The 16,366-nt window shown below is 39.3% G+C and overlaps 2 protein-coding genes across 2 annotated transcripts in view; one reads left to right on the top strand and one right to left on the bottom strand.

The window, feature by feature from the left end:
• The window catches only part of USP13 (ubiquitin specific peptidase 13), a gene marked incomplete at its 5' end in the record, with an annotated part of 110,735 nt that overhangs the window by 46,387 nt on the left and 47,982 nt on the right, over window positions 1–16,366 (top strand). The window contains 3 exons of the mRNA XM_084232300.1: window positions 571–755; window positions 11,227–11,321; window positions 12,461–12,648. Of these exons, the coding sequence (XP_084088426.1) occupies window positions 571–755; window positions 11,227–11,321; window positions 12,461–12,648 (468 nt within the window). The remainder of the gene's footprint in view (window positions 1–570; window positions 756–11,226; window positions 11,322–12,460; window positions 12,649–16,366) is intronic.
• LOC311169993 (ubiquitin-conjugating enzyme E2 N-like) lies at window positions 4,552–4,938 on the bottom strand (the record flags this gene model as incomplete). Its single annotated transcript, XM_084232301.1, has 1 exon — window positions 4,552–4,938. The coding sequence occupies one exon, from the start codon at window positions 4,936–4,938 to the stop codon at window positions 4,552–4,554; it is 387 nt and encodes a 128-aa protein (XP_084088427.1).

Genomic DNA, 16,366 nt, shown 5'->3' with positions numbered 1-16,366 from the left:
TCTGTGTGATCTCGGGGAAGATTCGTGCTTCTGGGCTTCAGTTTCTCTCTTTGAAAAAGAGAACAGTAATACTGATACTAAAAGATATTTATTAAGAATTAAATGATAGAACTTATGTAAGTACCTGGCACATACTTGACATAAAATACGCGCTTGATTTCTTTTTTACTTCCTTGCAGTGCAGTAGGGTTTATTTAAATTGGTTTTACTATGTATCATTAATGTTGTAGAACTTTAGATGTTTACATCAATACATATGGGATCCTGAATGCTTTAAGCTTATTCTAGCTCCACTGCCCCTCATGTAGTAATTTTAAGGAAATGATCTCGAAGGAGCTGGAAGGAGTTGGTCCCCCATCTGGGGAGCAGGCAGGGTACTGAGTGCTTCTGTTCCTCTGCAGAGAAGGGGTAACATTAGTGCTTTGAGGGGAGAAAATGGGGAGGTACCAGTCTTATTCCATTGACCATTTCTTGTGACCTCCTAGCTTGAGACACTGTTTCCTTGGATGTTAATTTTCTGATTATGCCCTGTGTCTTGGTTGTGCTAACTGCCCTCCAATGACTTTTCAGTGGTTGGAAGTGTGCCAGGTGTGACCTGCGAGAAAATCTCTGGTTGAATCTGACTGATGGCTCCGTGCTCTGTGGGAAGTGGTTCTTTGACAGTTCTGGAGGCAATGGGCATGCTCTGGAGCATTACAGAGACATGGGCTACCCTCTAGCTGTGAAACTGGGAACCATTACTCCTGACGGGGCAGGTGAGTATTTCTTTATTAAACTGGAACTTGCAGTGCTTCCCCTTTGATTTAACCAAGGCTTAATCTCTAGGGTTGGAGGATCAAGGCTCTGGACTCCAGACAACTCAGATTTGAATACTGATTCTGCCTCTTATTAGTAGTGAAGTCTCAAGGGCAAGTTCTCAACTCCTGCTAAGCTTCAGGTTCCTCATCTTGCAGATAATTATGGTACTTTCCTCACTGGTTTATTAACACACATAAGCATTTAGCCCAGTGCACACAGTAAGGTCTTAATAGCTGTTAGCTGCTACTGCTACTGTTTTTCTCTATGTCTCTGTATATCATTTGTGAAATGAATGTGCATAATTAAATATGTCATTAGAATAGTAAGGAGTACCTGAGAATCCATTATGGGGATTAGCATCATTTAAGGAACAAATGAATTCATTATGGAGAAGATAGATTTTAAAGGATACTGTGTATTCAGAATCCCTGACGTCAGCGGGCAGCCGTGGTTCCCATTTAGCAAAGGATTAGAATTGGGTCCTGCTTGTTAACTGTCTCCTTTGGCTTGGGTTTCCTTTCTTTATGCTTTCACTGAATGCTCCAAAGGGCTAGCTTTTGGCCAAGTTTGTACAGTTAGTTCCTTCTACCATTCTGTGAGGGACAAGGGAAATAATATCAGGGTTAAAAAAGAGAAACTTAATTATTGAGCAGTGGCCATAAGAATCCACCATGTAAATTTCATTGGAAACACTGAATAAGTACTGATTTAGACCAACACCCAAGCCAGTCTCCTCCATCTTTCCAGACTTTATTCTCTTTTTTTTTTAAAGTCAATTAATTAATTATTGAGGTAACATTGGTTTATAACACTGTGTATAGTTCAGAGGTGTAGGTTCATAACTTTTTAGATGTTTGTTACCATATCACACCCACCATCAGGGCACCCACAGTCTTCTGGTATAGACCATTGCATCCCCCAACCCCCTTTGATTTCCATCCTTTCCCTTCCCTTCTGGTAGTCTCAATTTTATAGTCAGATTTCTAGGGTTTGGTTTTGTCTAATCCTTTGTTTTGTTTCTCTATATTTCACATATGTGTGGAACTATTGGGTATTTGTTTTTCCCTCTCTGATTTATTTCACTTGGCATAATCTCCTCCAGTTCCATACATGTTCTTGCAAATGGCAAAAGTTCATCTTTTTTAATAGTTGCATGGTATTCCATTCTTTAAGGTGACATACTTTTTTTTAGGAGAAATATAAGTATACTTGCCTTTTGTCTTTTCTTCTTTGTTATCTTTCTATGACTAAAATGTGATGTTTTCTCTGAATATGGTATAATTCTTGCCAACCATAGCTTTTCATTGTAATTTTTTAGTTTATCATTTGCTTTATAATTGAGGACTGCCAATTAGATCATCAAGATTCTTTTGTTTCTCATTTCCAATAATTTTCCTGCTTCTGAAGTGAATGGGCTTATTTCAATTCTTTAAAGAAAAATAGCTGTAAGAGTCTTATATTCTGGTGCCAAATATCCCAGCTCCAATCTCCCAAGTAAGTAAACGTCTACATAAGTCAAGTTAGATCTTAAGACTTCCAGGACCTGAAGAGGACTTTTAGGACAGGCTTTTAGAGCAGAGTGCTTGTTAGTCTTTGCTATGTTGAATTGCAGCTATATAAGACAACCACACTTCTCTTTTTAGGGGGTTACAGAGAGAAGCGTGCAATATAACAATACCATTGGTAAAATTGCAAGGGGAGTTATCCAGATATTTCTATTTTCTATACTATCTTATAGAGTGCTTTTGATAAGACTAGTTATTAGCTATCCAATTTTCAGAATGTCTTCAAGACTACAACTATGACTTAATTCTAAATTTTCAGTTTGTCTGAAGTCAGGGGGTATGTTTTATTCATCTGCGGGTACCTTACAGAATCTTGCACATGAATACACAAATACTTTCATTAAAATAACCTTGGAATCAAGGCTTTGACTAGTATATAAATATTTAACTAATTAAACTCTATTTAAATGTATGCTAATAGTGAAAACAAGGGTTATATTCTCTATGCATCTTTACATTTTCAGAAGCTTTTGTTCTAGTGGGAAACTTATTTTCAAACTGTGATGTAGAGTACATCTAAGTTAATTTTCTTTTCAGGGAGGAAGGAAAGTTTTATATTTCCCCTTGATTATACAAGAAGCATATGTTCACTATAACATATTTAGAAAACAGAGAGAAAAGTGTAAAGAAGTAAATAAAACTCAGTAGTTATACCAACTCCCAGGCAAATCACTTCCGACTTGTTAGTATTTTTTCTTTTTTAAGGTCTTGATCAGTTCTTATATAAACAAGTGTACCACATTTTTACAGAAACTGAATTCCATAAAGTTTATCCATTATTTCTCTTTATCGTTAGATTATATTTCACATGTCATTAAATATTCCTCAGTATTCCATAATAGTTTCACATTATTTCACTGTGCCCCCATGAGTTGTTATAACTTTTTTTTTCCATTTTGATGAACATCATTATACATTTGCAAACCTTTGGGCATTTAGCTAATGATTTCTTTTAGGAGAAATCTCAATGAGCAAAGGGTTGAAACTTTGAAATTTTTAATTTCCCAGTGTTTCTTTTAAACAGTTTTAGCGATTTATATCCCCACTACTTGTTTATGAGAACATTCATCTCAACAAATTGTTGGCAACTTTGGATATTAATACTTTAAAAAAAAAAAACCCTTGCTAATCTGGTATCTTGTTTTAATTTGCTTTACTAGTGAGGCTGAACACTTAATGGTACTCTTGGCCTTTTGTAATTCTTTCTTTGTGATTTTCTTTGACTTATTGTCTAGTAGGTGTAATATTTCACTTATCTGTATTTAAGAACTCTTTAGCTATTTAGAATATTAACCTACTATTTACCATAGTTACAGTTTTTTGTTTGTTTTTTTTTTAAAGGAGGGAGAGCATTAAAGGTTTTTTTTAATCATATTATTGAGATTCTTTGAATAAATTCTCCTGTTTTATTTATTTTTTTATTTTTTTATTTTTTAGAATAACAAAAAATATTTTACTAAAACATAAGATTTACAGAAGTTTCCAGACAAGCCATACAAAATGGTCACAAGCTTTTTCTTGAAGGGAGGATTCTACACTTGACAGCAAAGTCACAATGTTATTAGTGAGGGCTGTGATGTTTAATGTTCCCATTTTGGTTCAAACAATCAAGCTTGTCCATCTACAGCGTCTAAAGTTAGACTTGGCTAGAGAGGATATTCTAAAGAACTGGTTAGCTGCTTTAAACCAATGCAATTAGATCACCTTAAAAAGGGGGAAAGGAACCCATAAAATTAAAATAAAACTACCCCCCCTCAAAAAAATAATAAAATAAAGAAAACACCCACACCCCCGCAGCTAACCCTGACAACTACCTTCATTCACAGTGCTTTATACTTAAACCATGATGGGGGAAATGAATAAAAGCAGAAAGGGGCCACTGCTTTTAAACATTTCACAACAATCCAGATGATACTTCTAGCCTCTGCTCATGCTTTACAACAGTGAATCAGGACAAGACATAGATTTGCTAATGTGCATTTAATCACCAAAGGACTGAAGATGTCTGGGCTTTATTCTGTAATGTTTCTAAGACTGTGTCCATTAAATGCAAACAAAAAAGGAAGAAGTCTTGGCAGAACAGGAGAAGTGATGCACACTTGATGATCAGATCGGTTTAAATATTATTCATGGCATATAGCCTAGTCCATGCTCTAGCTGTTTCTATGGCTTGGGCTTCGTTGGTCTTCTACTGCTCTGCTACATCATTTGCTAATGGATCATCTGGATTGGGAGCACTTAACAAAGCCTGGATCGATAGCAGAACTGTGCGGATCTGCAGTGCTGGAGACCACTTATCTTTCAAAATATCTAAACATATTCTTCCCAACTTGTCTACATTAGGATGATAAATTTTGGTCATGAAACGTACTTTAGGGGCTGCCATTGGGTATTCTTCTGGAAGGAATAGTTCAAGTTTAAAAGTCCCTCCCTCAAAGGGGGAATCCTGGGGGCCAGCAGTGACCACATGAAAATAACGGGCGTTGCTTTCATCTGGTTCTGCTTTAATGCCGGGGACTGGTTCTGCCAGCAAACGCTGGGTTTCCTTGATGATCCTGCGGGGCAGCCCGGCCATCTTGTCAGCTCCCGAGTTCGGCCTGTGGTCTTGTCTCCGGCTCCGCTCGCCTCACCTAAATTCTCCTGTTTTAAACATAAAAAAATGCCATAAAATTGGCAATAGCAATGCAGATTGTATGCCTGTGATGAGGGTTCTTGAATTTGTTTAGCTGAAATAATCACTTTTTGAAAAAAAAAAAAGCCAACCACTTTTTAAGTAAAGGTCAGGATTTGATTTTTGCTTATTTTGTACAGTTGGTTTGAATACAGATGATTATTTTCCGTCTGATTTCACATTAGGTTATGGGATGCATTAATTCTATTTTAATGTCATTTAAATCAACTTAATGAATTATTAGTTGTAACATGTTTATTTCAAAGCAAAATAAGTTAATAAAAACTTGAATAAATTTCTGTACATGTCTAATAATGAATCTTGTGGACATTGAGGCCAGGAGGGCTGAGCCCTCTTTTTCTGGTGTTAGGGGAGTGATAACCTCCTGAGGAAGGTACATGGTCCCATCTTCAATACTCACTGGGTTCACTGAGGGTAATTCAATGAACAAGAGGTAATGTCTGAAAGTTGAGGTGTTTATTTTTTGGTTCATAATGAGAACCACAAGTGCTCGTACGTGGGATGTTTATGTCGCTTTGACCAGTACATTCCTTCCCCGTGGGAAGCTAAATTATATTTAGAAGATTGCTTAGTGAACATGGAATTAAGCAGGTTTGGACTTAATTATTTAATGGTACTATGATCTGATCATCCTGGTGTCCTTCTCTCAAATAAGTATATACCTGTCTAGTGAGAAACTTCTACTCCTCCTTGAGGTCTCAACGAAGATTTCAGCTTTTCGCTGAGCCCTGATTCCCCAGGCTAAGCCATTATGGAGGCATGCATGGTAAAAACGGGCCCTGTGTCAGATTCCACTCTGGGTCCCCATGGGTACAAACAAATAAACCAAGAAGTAGATCAGCACACAAACAAACAATCAAAAAGCTCTCCTTTGAGGGAGGAGATACTGATTTGGCAAAGCAAGGAGAGTTTCTTGGGAGGGAAGAGAGTGAGACTGGATAGAGGCAGGAGAGGGTTGTTTGTTTTTTAATTCTATTGTGAAAGCTAACTTATCTAAGAAGAAACCTCAATGTCGTGTGATTCCAGCAGAGTCTTCTAGAGATGCCCGAGGTGGCTGTGACATTGCCTGCCCCCTTGGCCCTCATACCAGCTCTTTTGTATCTCAAGGTGGTCTTTTTTTGGTCATCATCACCCTCTACATCCTCAAGTGTCTCATAGACCAAAAGTTTGTAATGAATGTTTGACTTTCATTTTAGTTTTCACATGGCTTGTTCCCCTCCTGTGTGTCTCATGTAGCTATATCACAGCAGGTTCACAGGCTCCTGGACAGTCTCTGTAGTGGAGGTCATGTCAGGTAGCAGGGTCTGAGAGTTGTGTTTACTGTAGACTGTTGTATCTCTAGCATCTTGCATAGCCCCTAAACATAGTAGGTGCTCAGTAAATATTTTTGGAGTTAAAAGATGGAGGAAGACACACCAATAAAATTTGCTCCTTTAATTTGCCTTCCTTTTGTTGTATTTTATTAATGTCTTTTTATATTTACTTGCCTTCTTTTCTTGACTGCAATATAGCCTTGTCTGGCCTGGGAGTTTTACTCTGCAGTGATAGTAAATGTTTCAACACCATTCATTTTATGTTTATTTTTCTAGTTTAATTGCTGGAGCTTTCATTTCTTATCTGCTTGGTGGCAGTGACCACCAACCAGAGAGGCACACAAATATGACTGCATGGTGGGGAAATGCAGTTTGGATTGAATGGATTAACATTTACTTTGATGAGAACTTTCCCCCATCTTTTCCTCTGACTTGGGACTTGGTGTTTGACCAAGAGTTCTTTTTTCTTCTCCACTTGAGCTGTGAGAACAAGAGCAGCAAAACCAGCTTCCCTGTTTTGGTCTTTTTTTTTTTTTTTTAAAAGATTTATTTATTTATTTATACAAGCACTGGGTACAGTCAGAAGCGCGGGAGGGTGAGAGAATTCACCAGAGCCAGAGCGGGGAGCAGAGCAGGCAGAAGGACTGAAGTACACTGCTGAGGGGAGCAGCTGGTGTTAGGAGAGGTCTGTGCGCCATGTGGGACCCTCCTCTGGAGGCCGGGGAATAGCCGGGGATCGAACTGGCGCTGCAGAGGCTGCGGGCAGCTTCGCAACCCAGCGCTCAACCGCTGCGCCACCGGGGAGTTCCCAGCTTCCCTGTTTTGTTTCTCTTTCTAAACATAAGGACTTGTTGAAGTACATCTTTACCTCTCTTTCTTTCATGCTTTCCTGTTTGGGAATGTGAGGGCAAGATTTAGACGTCAGCCATGTTCTGGAGTTTAGGAAGAAAGTCTAAAGTCACATGACTGAACCTTAGCCAAGAAGATGTCTGTGGAGACCCTTTACACCAAATCAGCATTTCTTCTGACTGTTTGAAATAATAATGTTTAAACTTTTGAGGACAGGGACCCACCTTGTGTTACTTACCATTGTCTCCTCAGTATCTGTGTATATTGTTCAGTAGATGTTTGTTGAATGCAGTGAGTGGATGAGTGAGCAAGTGAACTGATCCACATAGATGAACAGGCTCCCATCTAATTGGATCAGTTTCATCTGTGGGAATGCTTACAAAAAATTTTTTCCTTGTCAAAATAATGGAATAAATTTGGAAAAAAATAGAAAAAAAAAGCAACAACCCTCTTATCACCATCTTGATAAAATTCCTTACAGATTCTCGGTCTTGATCTCAATTGTAGTCTCCATCTCTCTAATATTTCCCTTAGTTAATTTTGGAACTTACTGCATGCTCTATTTTCTAACTTGCTATCACATCAGTAGGTTATTCATGCTCTATAAATTTTCTTTTATCTTTTCTCTTCTGTGGATCTCTTGTCATGTTCTTTGTGGTTTAATGTGTCAATTCACTTAAAATGAAACAATGACTGAACTTCTAAATGAATGTAGTTGCTCCTGTGAAACAGTTACTTGGGATATTCTTGAGAGGATTGCTCAGTGAACTTCCTAACCAGTTCTTGGCTCCAAGGTTTTAAGCTAAATTAGTGGTGGAGGAGGGTAATGGTTGTCAGGCAATGCTTATTTGTTACAGTAGTTTTTGAACTAAGATTTGACTTTGTTTAGATGCAGTTAATCATTCAATTTTCCAGTGAAAGCATATTAAGCAGGATTTTCAGCCCTTGTGCACTTCAAATATTATTGTATGACTACATGTCATTTGCAAATATTTCATGTTTGTCAAGTTTAAGGATCACAGTTCATTTTTAGATTTCTTTTATGATGCTCACTAAATTGTTTATATCATTGAGGTAAGACATAACTATCTTTTGTGTCTGTGCTAATCATAGTCATATATTTGAAGCAGTCAAATACTGGGGATTGAAAATGTTAATTTCTTAAAGTGGCAAATGCCTCAGAACCATAGAGTACTGTGATTTCTAAATCCCAGGCCAATGCCAATTGGTGCAGTTTTCTCAATTTTATATTTTCTAATAGAACTTTGATATTTAGAGGCTTAAGATCTTGTCTTTGAAATGATCTCCTTAGTTAATAATAACTAGAGTTAAAATGTCTGTGGGGTGTCCTTTTTACCTGCCATCCAGTATTTGAGTGGAATTTTTATGTCACTTGTGTTAGATTAAATATATTTTGATTTATTGGTTTCAAGTTATTAGTTCCACGATTTTTTTTTTTTTAACATTTAAACTTTGGAAGTGGTGCAATGGGTTGAGCGCAGCGCTGTGAAGCTGTCTGCAGCCTCTGCAGCACAGGTTTGATTCCAGGCCGATCAGGGAGATACCCACATGGCGCAGTAGACCTCTCCTGTCTCGCCCGCTGCTCCCCTCAGCAGTGTTTTTGGTCTGTCTGCCTGTTCTGCTCCCTGCTCTGTCTCTGGCAATTTCTCTCACCCTCTCACGCCTCTGGCCTGTACCCCCAGTTCTTGTATAAATAAAATAAATCTTAAAAAAAAAAAAAAACTTTGGAAGTTTTTTCTTATTGGACTGTGGATTTTATCCTTTGTTTTGTTTTAGAGAGCACTGAATTATATATTAAAAAAGAATGCAGTGAAAGCTTCTAGCCATTAGTTAAAATGGGCCCCTCAGGGGAGGAGAGGTAGAAGAGAAATCTATATATTGTTTAATCTATTGATGATCGAAAGACAGACGTCCCTTGGGTAAGCAGTGAGTGTCCACAAATCTGGGTTTTGGTCTGAAGGTCACCATAGTTCTAGATATTACTTTTTTTTTCTTCTGGTGATATTCTTCAGATCAGGAAATTCCTTGGACAGACTGACTTTTACTGCCCTAAAGAGTGATATCTTTATATCTGTCTTCTTTGTAATAGTTTTTGGTTTTCGGTCTTAATAGGGAAGAAATATGCTCCTATGCTTCACTGAGTCCATTGGTCTCCCAAAAGATCCAAGGAGATGGTCCAGCCCAGAGGAAAAAAAGATGGGACCATGAGTCAGAATAATTGGATATAGGGCTACCTGTGGTGTTTGAGGCAAATGGACAACCCTTTATAAGCCTCTCTCACTCTTCTGGCAAAGTGGGCCTGGAAATGCCTATTTCTTTGCCCACATGGCACTGCTGTGTGAGGACAGATAAGGGGGAAAAATTTGGAGACAGAAAATATATCCTGCCTTTACTTTAGATAGCTTTTGAAAACTCTAGGCAGTGCTTCTCACTCTTTACTGGAGATCTCATTTAAATGCCAGTTCTCATTCATTGGTTCTGTGGTGGGATGGGGACTTTCTGCATTTCAGCAAGCTCTTAGGTGCTGCTGCTGCTTCCAGGCCACTTTGAGAAGCCAGGTTCAGGTCTGGGTATGCTGTCACTAGGTGGAATGTTAGGATCCCAAGGAGAGCTGTCCCTACCATAGCACAGAGCTTCTCAGTGCGAGTGAGCTGTGCATGGTGACGAGGAGCCCAGATGCCTGTCCTTTAGGCCCTGGGGCGGGGCTGGGCCCGGGGTGGCTAGACCCTCCTGAGTTGCCCGGTTGTGCCAAATGCATCATTTTCCATTGGGAAGTCTTGCACAGTCTGCACAAATCCCCCACCAGCCCTGTGAGGGGTAGATACTGACAGGAAAGAAGGGAGGTAGAAGTGGGTGAGGGGGTAGTTCTGAGACTGAAAATTTGTTTTGCCCTGGAACCAACACCTCAGTCCAGGTTTAGTGGGCCTGCGGGCTGGCGTGTTCTCTCTGTTGGGGAACAGAGTTCTCCATGCCATGGACACCCTCTCCTCCCACACCCGCTCCTCCTCCTGGACTTAAGAATTATGATACTGTGGTATGGTTAGAAAAATCAAACATTAGGCATTTATATATATATATCTCATTTTAAATTATTTGACTTTATACACTGTTTTTCTTGTTTCAGAAAACCTTTTTAAAAATTACTTTCTGAGGGCCTCCCCGGTGGCGCAGCGGTTGAGCACTGGGTTGCGAAGCTGCCCGCGGCCTCTGCGGTGCCGGTTCAATCCCCGGTTGCTCCCCGGCCACCAGAGGAGGGTCCCACATGGCGCGCAGACCTCTCCTGCCGCCCGCTGCTCCCCTCAGCAGTGTACTTCGGTCCTTCTGCCTGCTCTGCTCCCCGCTCTGGCTCTGGTGAATTCTCTCACCCTCCTGTGCTTCTGACTGTACCAGTGCATGTATAAATAAATAAATAAATCTTTAAAAAAAAAAAATTACTTTCTGAAATTTCAAAAGAATTGCTACATTGTTGGATTCACAAAAAATACCTATTGATTTTATTTATTGTTTATCATCCATCTTTTCCTCAGTTAGGATGTAACTTGTAAGACTTTTTTTTTTAAAGATTTATTTATTTATGCATATAAGAACTAGGGTACAGGCCAGAGGTGTGTGTGTATGGGGGGGAGGTGAGAGGATTCACCAGAGACAGTGGGGAACAGAACAGGCAGATCGACTGAAATACACTGCTGAGGGGAGCAGCAGGGTGAGACAGGAGAGGTCTGCCACACCATGTGGGCAGCTCGACCAGCGATTGAACTCGACCAGCGATTGAACTCGACCAGCGATCAAACTCGTGCTGCAGAGGTGATGGATAGCTTCACAGTGCTGTGCTTAACCCCTTGCACTACCAGGGAGGCCCGTAAGAGGTTTTGTTTTGCTCCTTGATCTCCCCCAAGTCTGGTACACAGTCGGAGCAGAGTATATATAAGTTGAATATTGAATGACTTGATTACAGATCTCAGTGCTTGTTTTTTTCTTCACCTTCTAGATGTTTACTCTTTTCAAGAAGAGGAACCTGTGTTGGATCCTCACTTGGCCAAGCACTTAGCACATTTTGGAATCGATATGCTTCACATGCATGGGGTGAGCTCTCTTTTTGTCTCTATTCCCATTTTGTGGGGAGGAAACTGATTGTTTTCCTTAGTATGCAGTTCCTCCAACATGATTCTTTAGTTTATATTTCCTTATTTTATAATAAGTTTTAGGTTTGAACGTTTACTTTTCCTTCTTGAATTTAATTAGTATTTTCCTTTATTCACCAGCTAAGCTTTTTTAATGTTATAATAAAAATAGCATCTCACCAAGTATTATTTTGTTTTAGTTGGAGTTTACTTGTAAAATTTCTGTATCCTTTCATGGAGAGTTGCATGAATCACTCTTTGTTCACTGAAGGGATAAGGTATGCGAAGATGACCTTTAAAATTGTCTGTGACCATCATCACTTTAATTAATTTCAGGAAGGGAAGCAGTGCTCCTTGGGGGGTGGAAATAATAATCCAATGCATTCATGTTGATGGAAAAGCTTTGCTTCATTTAATACTATGTTTTCAAGCTGATCATGACTATGTAATATTTTCCCCTCTGAGGAGCTAGTTCAATGTACTGTTTCATTTTGGCTCTGTCCAGCCAGCCCCTCCAACTCCCTCTCCTTATGTCCTATTTTTTTGTCTCCTTTCTCAATTATGTCTATTTTGCCTTTTTTTTTTAAAAAAAATCATGTCTATTTTGCATTATTTTCTCTGTTCTTCTCTAGACCTTTCCCTTCTATTCTGAGGCACCTCCCAAGCTCCATGTTTTTTCTCTACTTTCCTCTCCAAATGCCTCGCCTTTGTGTTTGCTGTGTTGTATCATATTCCCTTGAAATTATTCTACTTGCTTCTTTTTTTTTAATTCCTACTTGTCTTTTTTCTCCTTCTAGCCTGCTTTCTTCTCATTGTCTCCCTTTTATTTTTTAAAACTTACATGTGTGTGTTATTGTGATAAGATACACATTATAGAAAATTTATCATTTTAATCATTTTTAAGTGTACAGATGTGTAGCATTAAACATATTTACATTACTGTGCAACCTTCACCACATAGGCTGTTGTCATTGGCTTATTTTTCTGTTCAATTGGGACAAAAGGGCAGAAATATACACTGCTGTTGGAGATCATTCATAGGCCATGACTTCGGATGATAATCACAATTAAAGTGTTTTTTCTTCAATGACTTCGCCCCAGACAGAGAATGGGCTCCGGGACAATGACATCAAGCCGAGGGTCAGTGAGTGGGAAGTGATCCAGGAGACGGGGACGAAGCTGAAGCCCATGTATGGCCCTGGGTACACGGGTCTCAAGAACCTGGGCAATAGCTGCTATCTCAGCTCTGTCATGCAGGCCATCTTCAGCATCCCTGAATTCCAGAGAGCGTAAGTGTCTCCCCCGCAGACCTTGCCATACAGCAATACCTCGGTCCCTTCCCCCCAGTTGGGTCAGTATGTGCTGGGAGAACCAGTTTTCATCAACCAGCAGACATTTTGTCCCATTTTCTGTGGTGAGTTCTTGTCCTGAAGCTGAGTGAAAAGCTTGTCAAGTTTCGTGAGGGTCAGGTGAGATACAGACAGCTCTCTAAACTGAGAAACCACTTAAGGGACCTGCCGTATTAATAGTCGCTTCCAGGGGCCTCCCTGGTAGTGCAGCGGTTTGAGTGCCACACTGTGATGCTGTCTGCAGCCTCTGCAGAGTGGGTTCGATCCCGGACAGCTGGCTAGAATCCCACATGGCACAGCAGACCTCTCCTGTCTCACCCACTGCTCTCTTCAGCAGTGTATTTCGTCAGTCTGCCTGTTCAGTTCCCCGCTCTGTCTCTGGTGAATCCTCTCACCCTCCCGTGCATCTGGCCTGTACCCCGGTTCTTGTATAAATAAATCTTAAAAAAAAATAGTCGCTTCCATTTCTAGACCATCAAGAATATACTAATCAATAATCTTCACAGCAAAGCTCACATGGCCAGACCCCTTCTTGATCTATTCAGTCATTGTCACCCTGTGGTGAGTGGAGTGACTTAGAGGATTAAGGCTTTTCATGTTTTTGCTACTCACAATATGGTTTACAAATTGCTATGGCCTTTGGATATGAACGTACAACGACATAAGTATGGAATTGAGAGTGAGAGTCCAGAAAATTGTGTAATAATTTGAGTCTGCCATAGTTTATAAGTGGTATTTTATTTTTCAAATTATTTTTATTGTACCTTGAAAAGGTATCATCTCTATGAGTTGAAATAAAAAACTGGTACTTCAACACAAGTAATTGGGGGCCAGTGATTTAGGGCCCTTCTTAACTGTGCATGTGAAAAGCGACCTTTTCCTCCCACACTGAGGATCAGAATGGCTGTGTCTGTGGCCATTGCCTTGTGACGTGGGGCTGTAGACCCGGATGTGTGGCTGGTGCTTTATGGCCAGCCACTGCTTCAGGTCAGAAAACAGTTGCTAATGTTCTCCAGATCAGGGAAGCCCCCACCTTGGTTGAAGTTGGAAGAGGCCATACATGTGCTAAGAGAGGTAGACAGGCAGACAGCACCCAACGAACTGCCCAGGGAAAATTTTGCCCCATGTGGAATTGAGATGCTAATGGTGGTAAATAAAAAGGGTCTCAAATATCTTTTTCTTCCCTCTCTTAGTAATTAAAGTCTTGACTTTACTGCTTTCTGGTTTTGGACATTTATGGCCACTTCTCCACTCCTGATTTTTCATCCAGACAATGAAGAGTAGAATCTGTCCTGCTCAGCAGTGTGCTAGGTGTGGGATTCAGTAACAAAGGAGATGGTGTCCAGCTCTGCTTGGAAAGCCTGACAGTACACGAGTGATCATAAGTACAACTGCGTAGTTCTGAACATAGAGGAAAAGGGAAGGCGGTGGTCAGGGAGAATCTCCTGGAAGAAAGGACACACTGATGTGCAAAAGGAATGAGTATGCAGGGTTTTGGGTAGAAGAAGGAGTGTGTTTAAAGCTCTGAAGCTTTATTATACCTTTCGAAGGTATAATACAATACCTTGCAGTGTATTATTTATAATATGATATTTATAATTTATAATACAAAATTTATAATTCATAAATGCCTAACCATGTCTTATACTTGTGTTATTTGATTGGGAAACAAAGTAGCTTCATCTTACATGTCTCATGTGCCAAGATTAAAAAAAAAAGACTGGAATGTGCTTATGGTCGATGTTGTATAATTATTATTTCTTTTAAACCAGAATGGAAGAAGTTTGTGTCCTTTTGTTATAAAGCCCAATGCTTTCTTAAGTGTTTTTCAATCTATAGTTTTTGAAAATTCTTACGACATGCTAAAGTTTGATGAACAATTAAATTTCTGAATTTTTCTTCAGTGGAAAAATGTATCTCATGTCTCTTCTGGATTAATATTTGACCCTTCACCCTAGTCTGGTTGCAAGAGTTTTAGAATTTTATATTATCTACTGTTTTATGTTCTATTTTCTCATTTATTAAAACATGAGCAATTTACTGTTCTTGCTTACCCTCAGTATTTTTTTGTTGTTGTTCTTTTACCAATTATCACTGGGGTGAGATACTTGCTCTTCAAGCTGCTTTCCTCTAGCAGGGAACTCAGTGGAATTGGGTCCGGGAACAGTGTTCCATTTTGTAAGTAGAAAGAATGACTCATAGTTAGATTAAATGACTTACGTACAACCACAGTGTAATTTGGGAACATCAGCCGGGCTCCTTAATACCCTGTCTGCCACTTGAACCCAGTTTACACATCAAAATAATTCTGATGACATTCAAATCTAAATAAACTGATGTGCAAATTAAATGATAACTAAAGATGGTTGTCAGATAGCAAAATTACTTTTTCCCCTTTGAGAACCACTAGAATGCAAATTAAAGGTATCATGTTCTTTAAAAGTTACTTGCATTACTTCATCTTAATTTAATTAATTTAACTGTAATGGAGGCTATTCCTTATCAATTCAAAAAGGAATATAAATTTCTAGAAAAAATAGACTTTTCTGTCTTCAGAGATTTATACCCTTTAACTCTAATCTTCTCCACTAGTTTTGGCTGAAAACATAGACCTTTTTTCTAAAGTTCTCCCCAGTGAGTTTTTTTTTGTCCTGTTAGAATCTAAAATACAATAAAGAATGGATCATAAGGGAGTTAATGAGGTCACCATGTATTTTATTTTATTTATTTTTTTTAAGATTTATTTATTTATGCATGCAAGAGCTGGGGTACAGGCCAGAAATGCAGGGGATGAGAGGATTCACCAGAGACAGAGTGGGGAGCAGAACAGGCATATTGAGTGAAATACACTGCTGAGGGGAGCAGCAGGCGAGACAGGAGAGGTCTGCTGCGCCATGCGGGTTGCTCCCTGGCTGGCTGGGTATTGAACTCGTGCTGCAGAGGCTGCAGACTACTCCATAGTGCAGTGCTTAACCCCTTGTGCCACGAGGGAGGCCCCATCATGTATTTTAATATGAATTCTTCAATGCAGCCTTTGGTTCTGAATAGTTTGCTTGTAAATTTATCAATTGTCTGACTCAGTGTATTGAAAATTTATAGATATGATTTTTATTCTAGTGATACATCCAGAAGCCATTTGAGTGGGACTGACCAAGGGAACATGCTTTGTTAATTTTGATGTGGATACATAATATGGGATACAAATTCTAAGTTTGCAGACAGCAGATAGTACTGAGAAGTCTAATTGGAGGTCATTGTTAACTACTTGGAGTTAGCGACTAGATCATGGTTCTCTGCTAGAGCTTTATTGCACTTATGCCTTTTCTGTTGGGTTTTGGGAGTCAATTATGAAATTGATTGTATGATTGCATGCTCTGAATGTTCTCATGTAGGTGTACAAATATGGAGTGCCTTTTGTTAGATGTTCTAGTACTAGAGATGTAGTGATTTAGACAAAGACTCTGATTTCATTCTAGTGTGTAATTTCTAGAGAGATAGATAGTTAATAAGAATGTAAATAAATTATGAGGCAAATGGTGATGTGTGCCAAGAAGAAAGTTAGCCAGGGTCAAGTGTTAGGAAATTAGGGAGGTTAAGAAATAGGCTTTGTTTTGGGAAAGTGTCTTAGGAAGTAACTTGAACAGACAGTTGAAAAGGA

The sequence above is a fragment of the Talpa europaea genome (genome assembly GCF_964194135.1).
Source record: "Talpa europaea genome assembly, chromosome: 4".
Taxonomy (NCBI): domain Eukaryota; kingdom Metazoa; phylum Chordata; class Mammalia; order Eulipotyphla; family Talpidae; genus Talpa; species Talpa europaea.
This window is presented reverse-complemented; position numbering and strand designations above follow the sequence as displayed.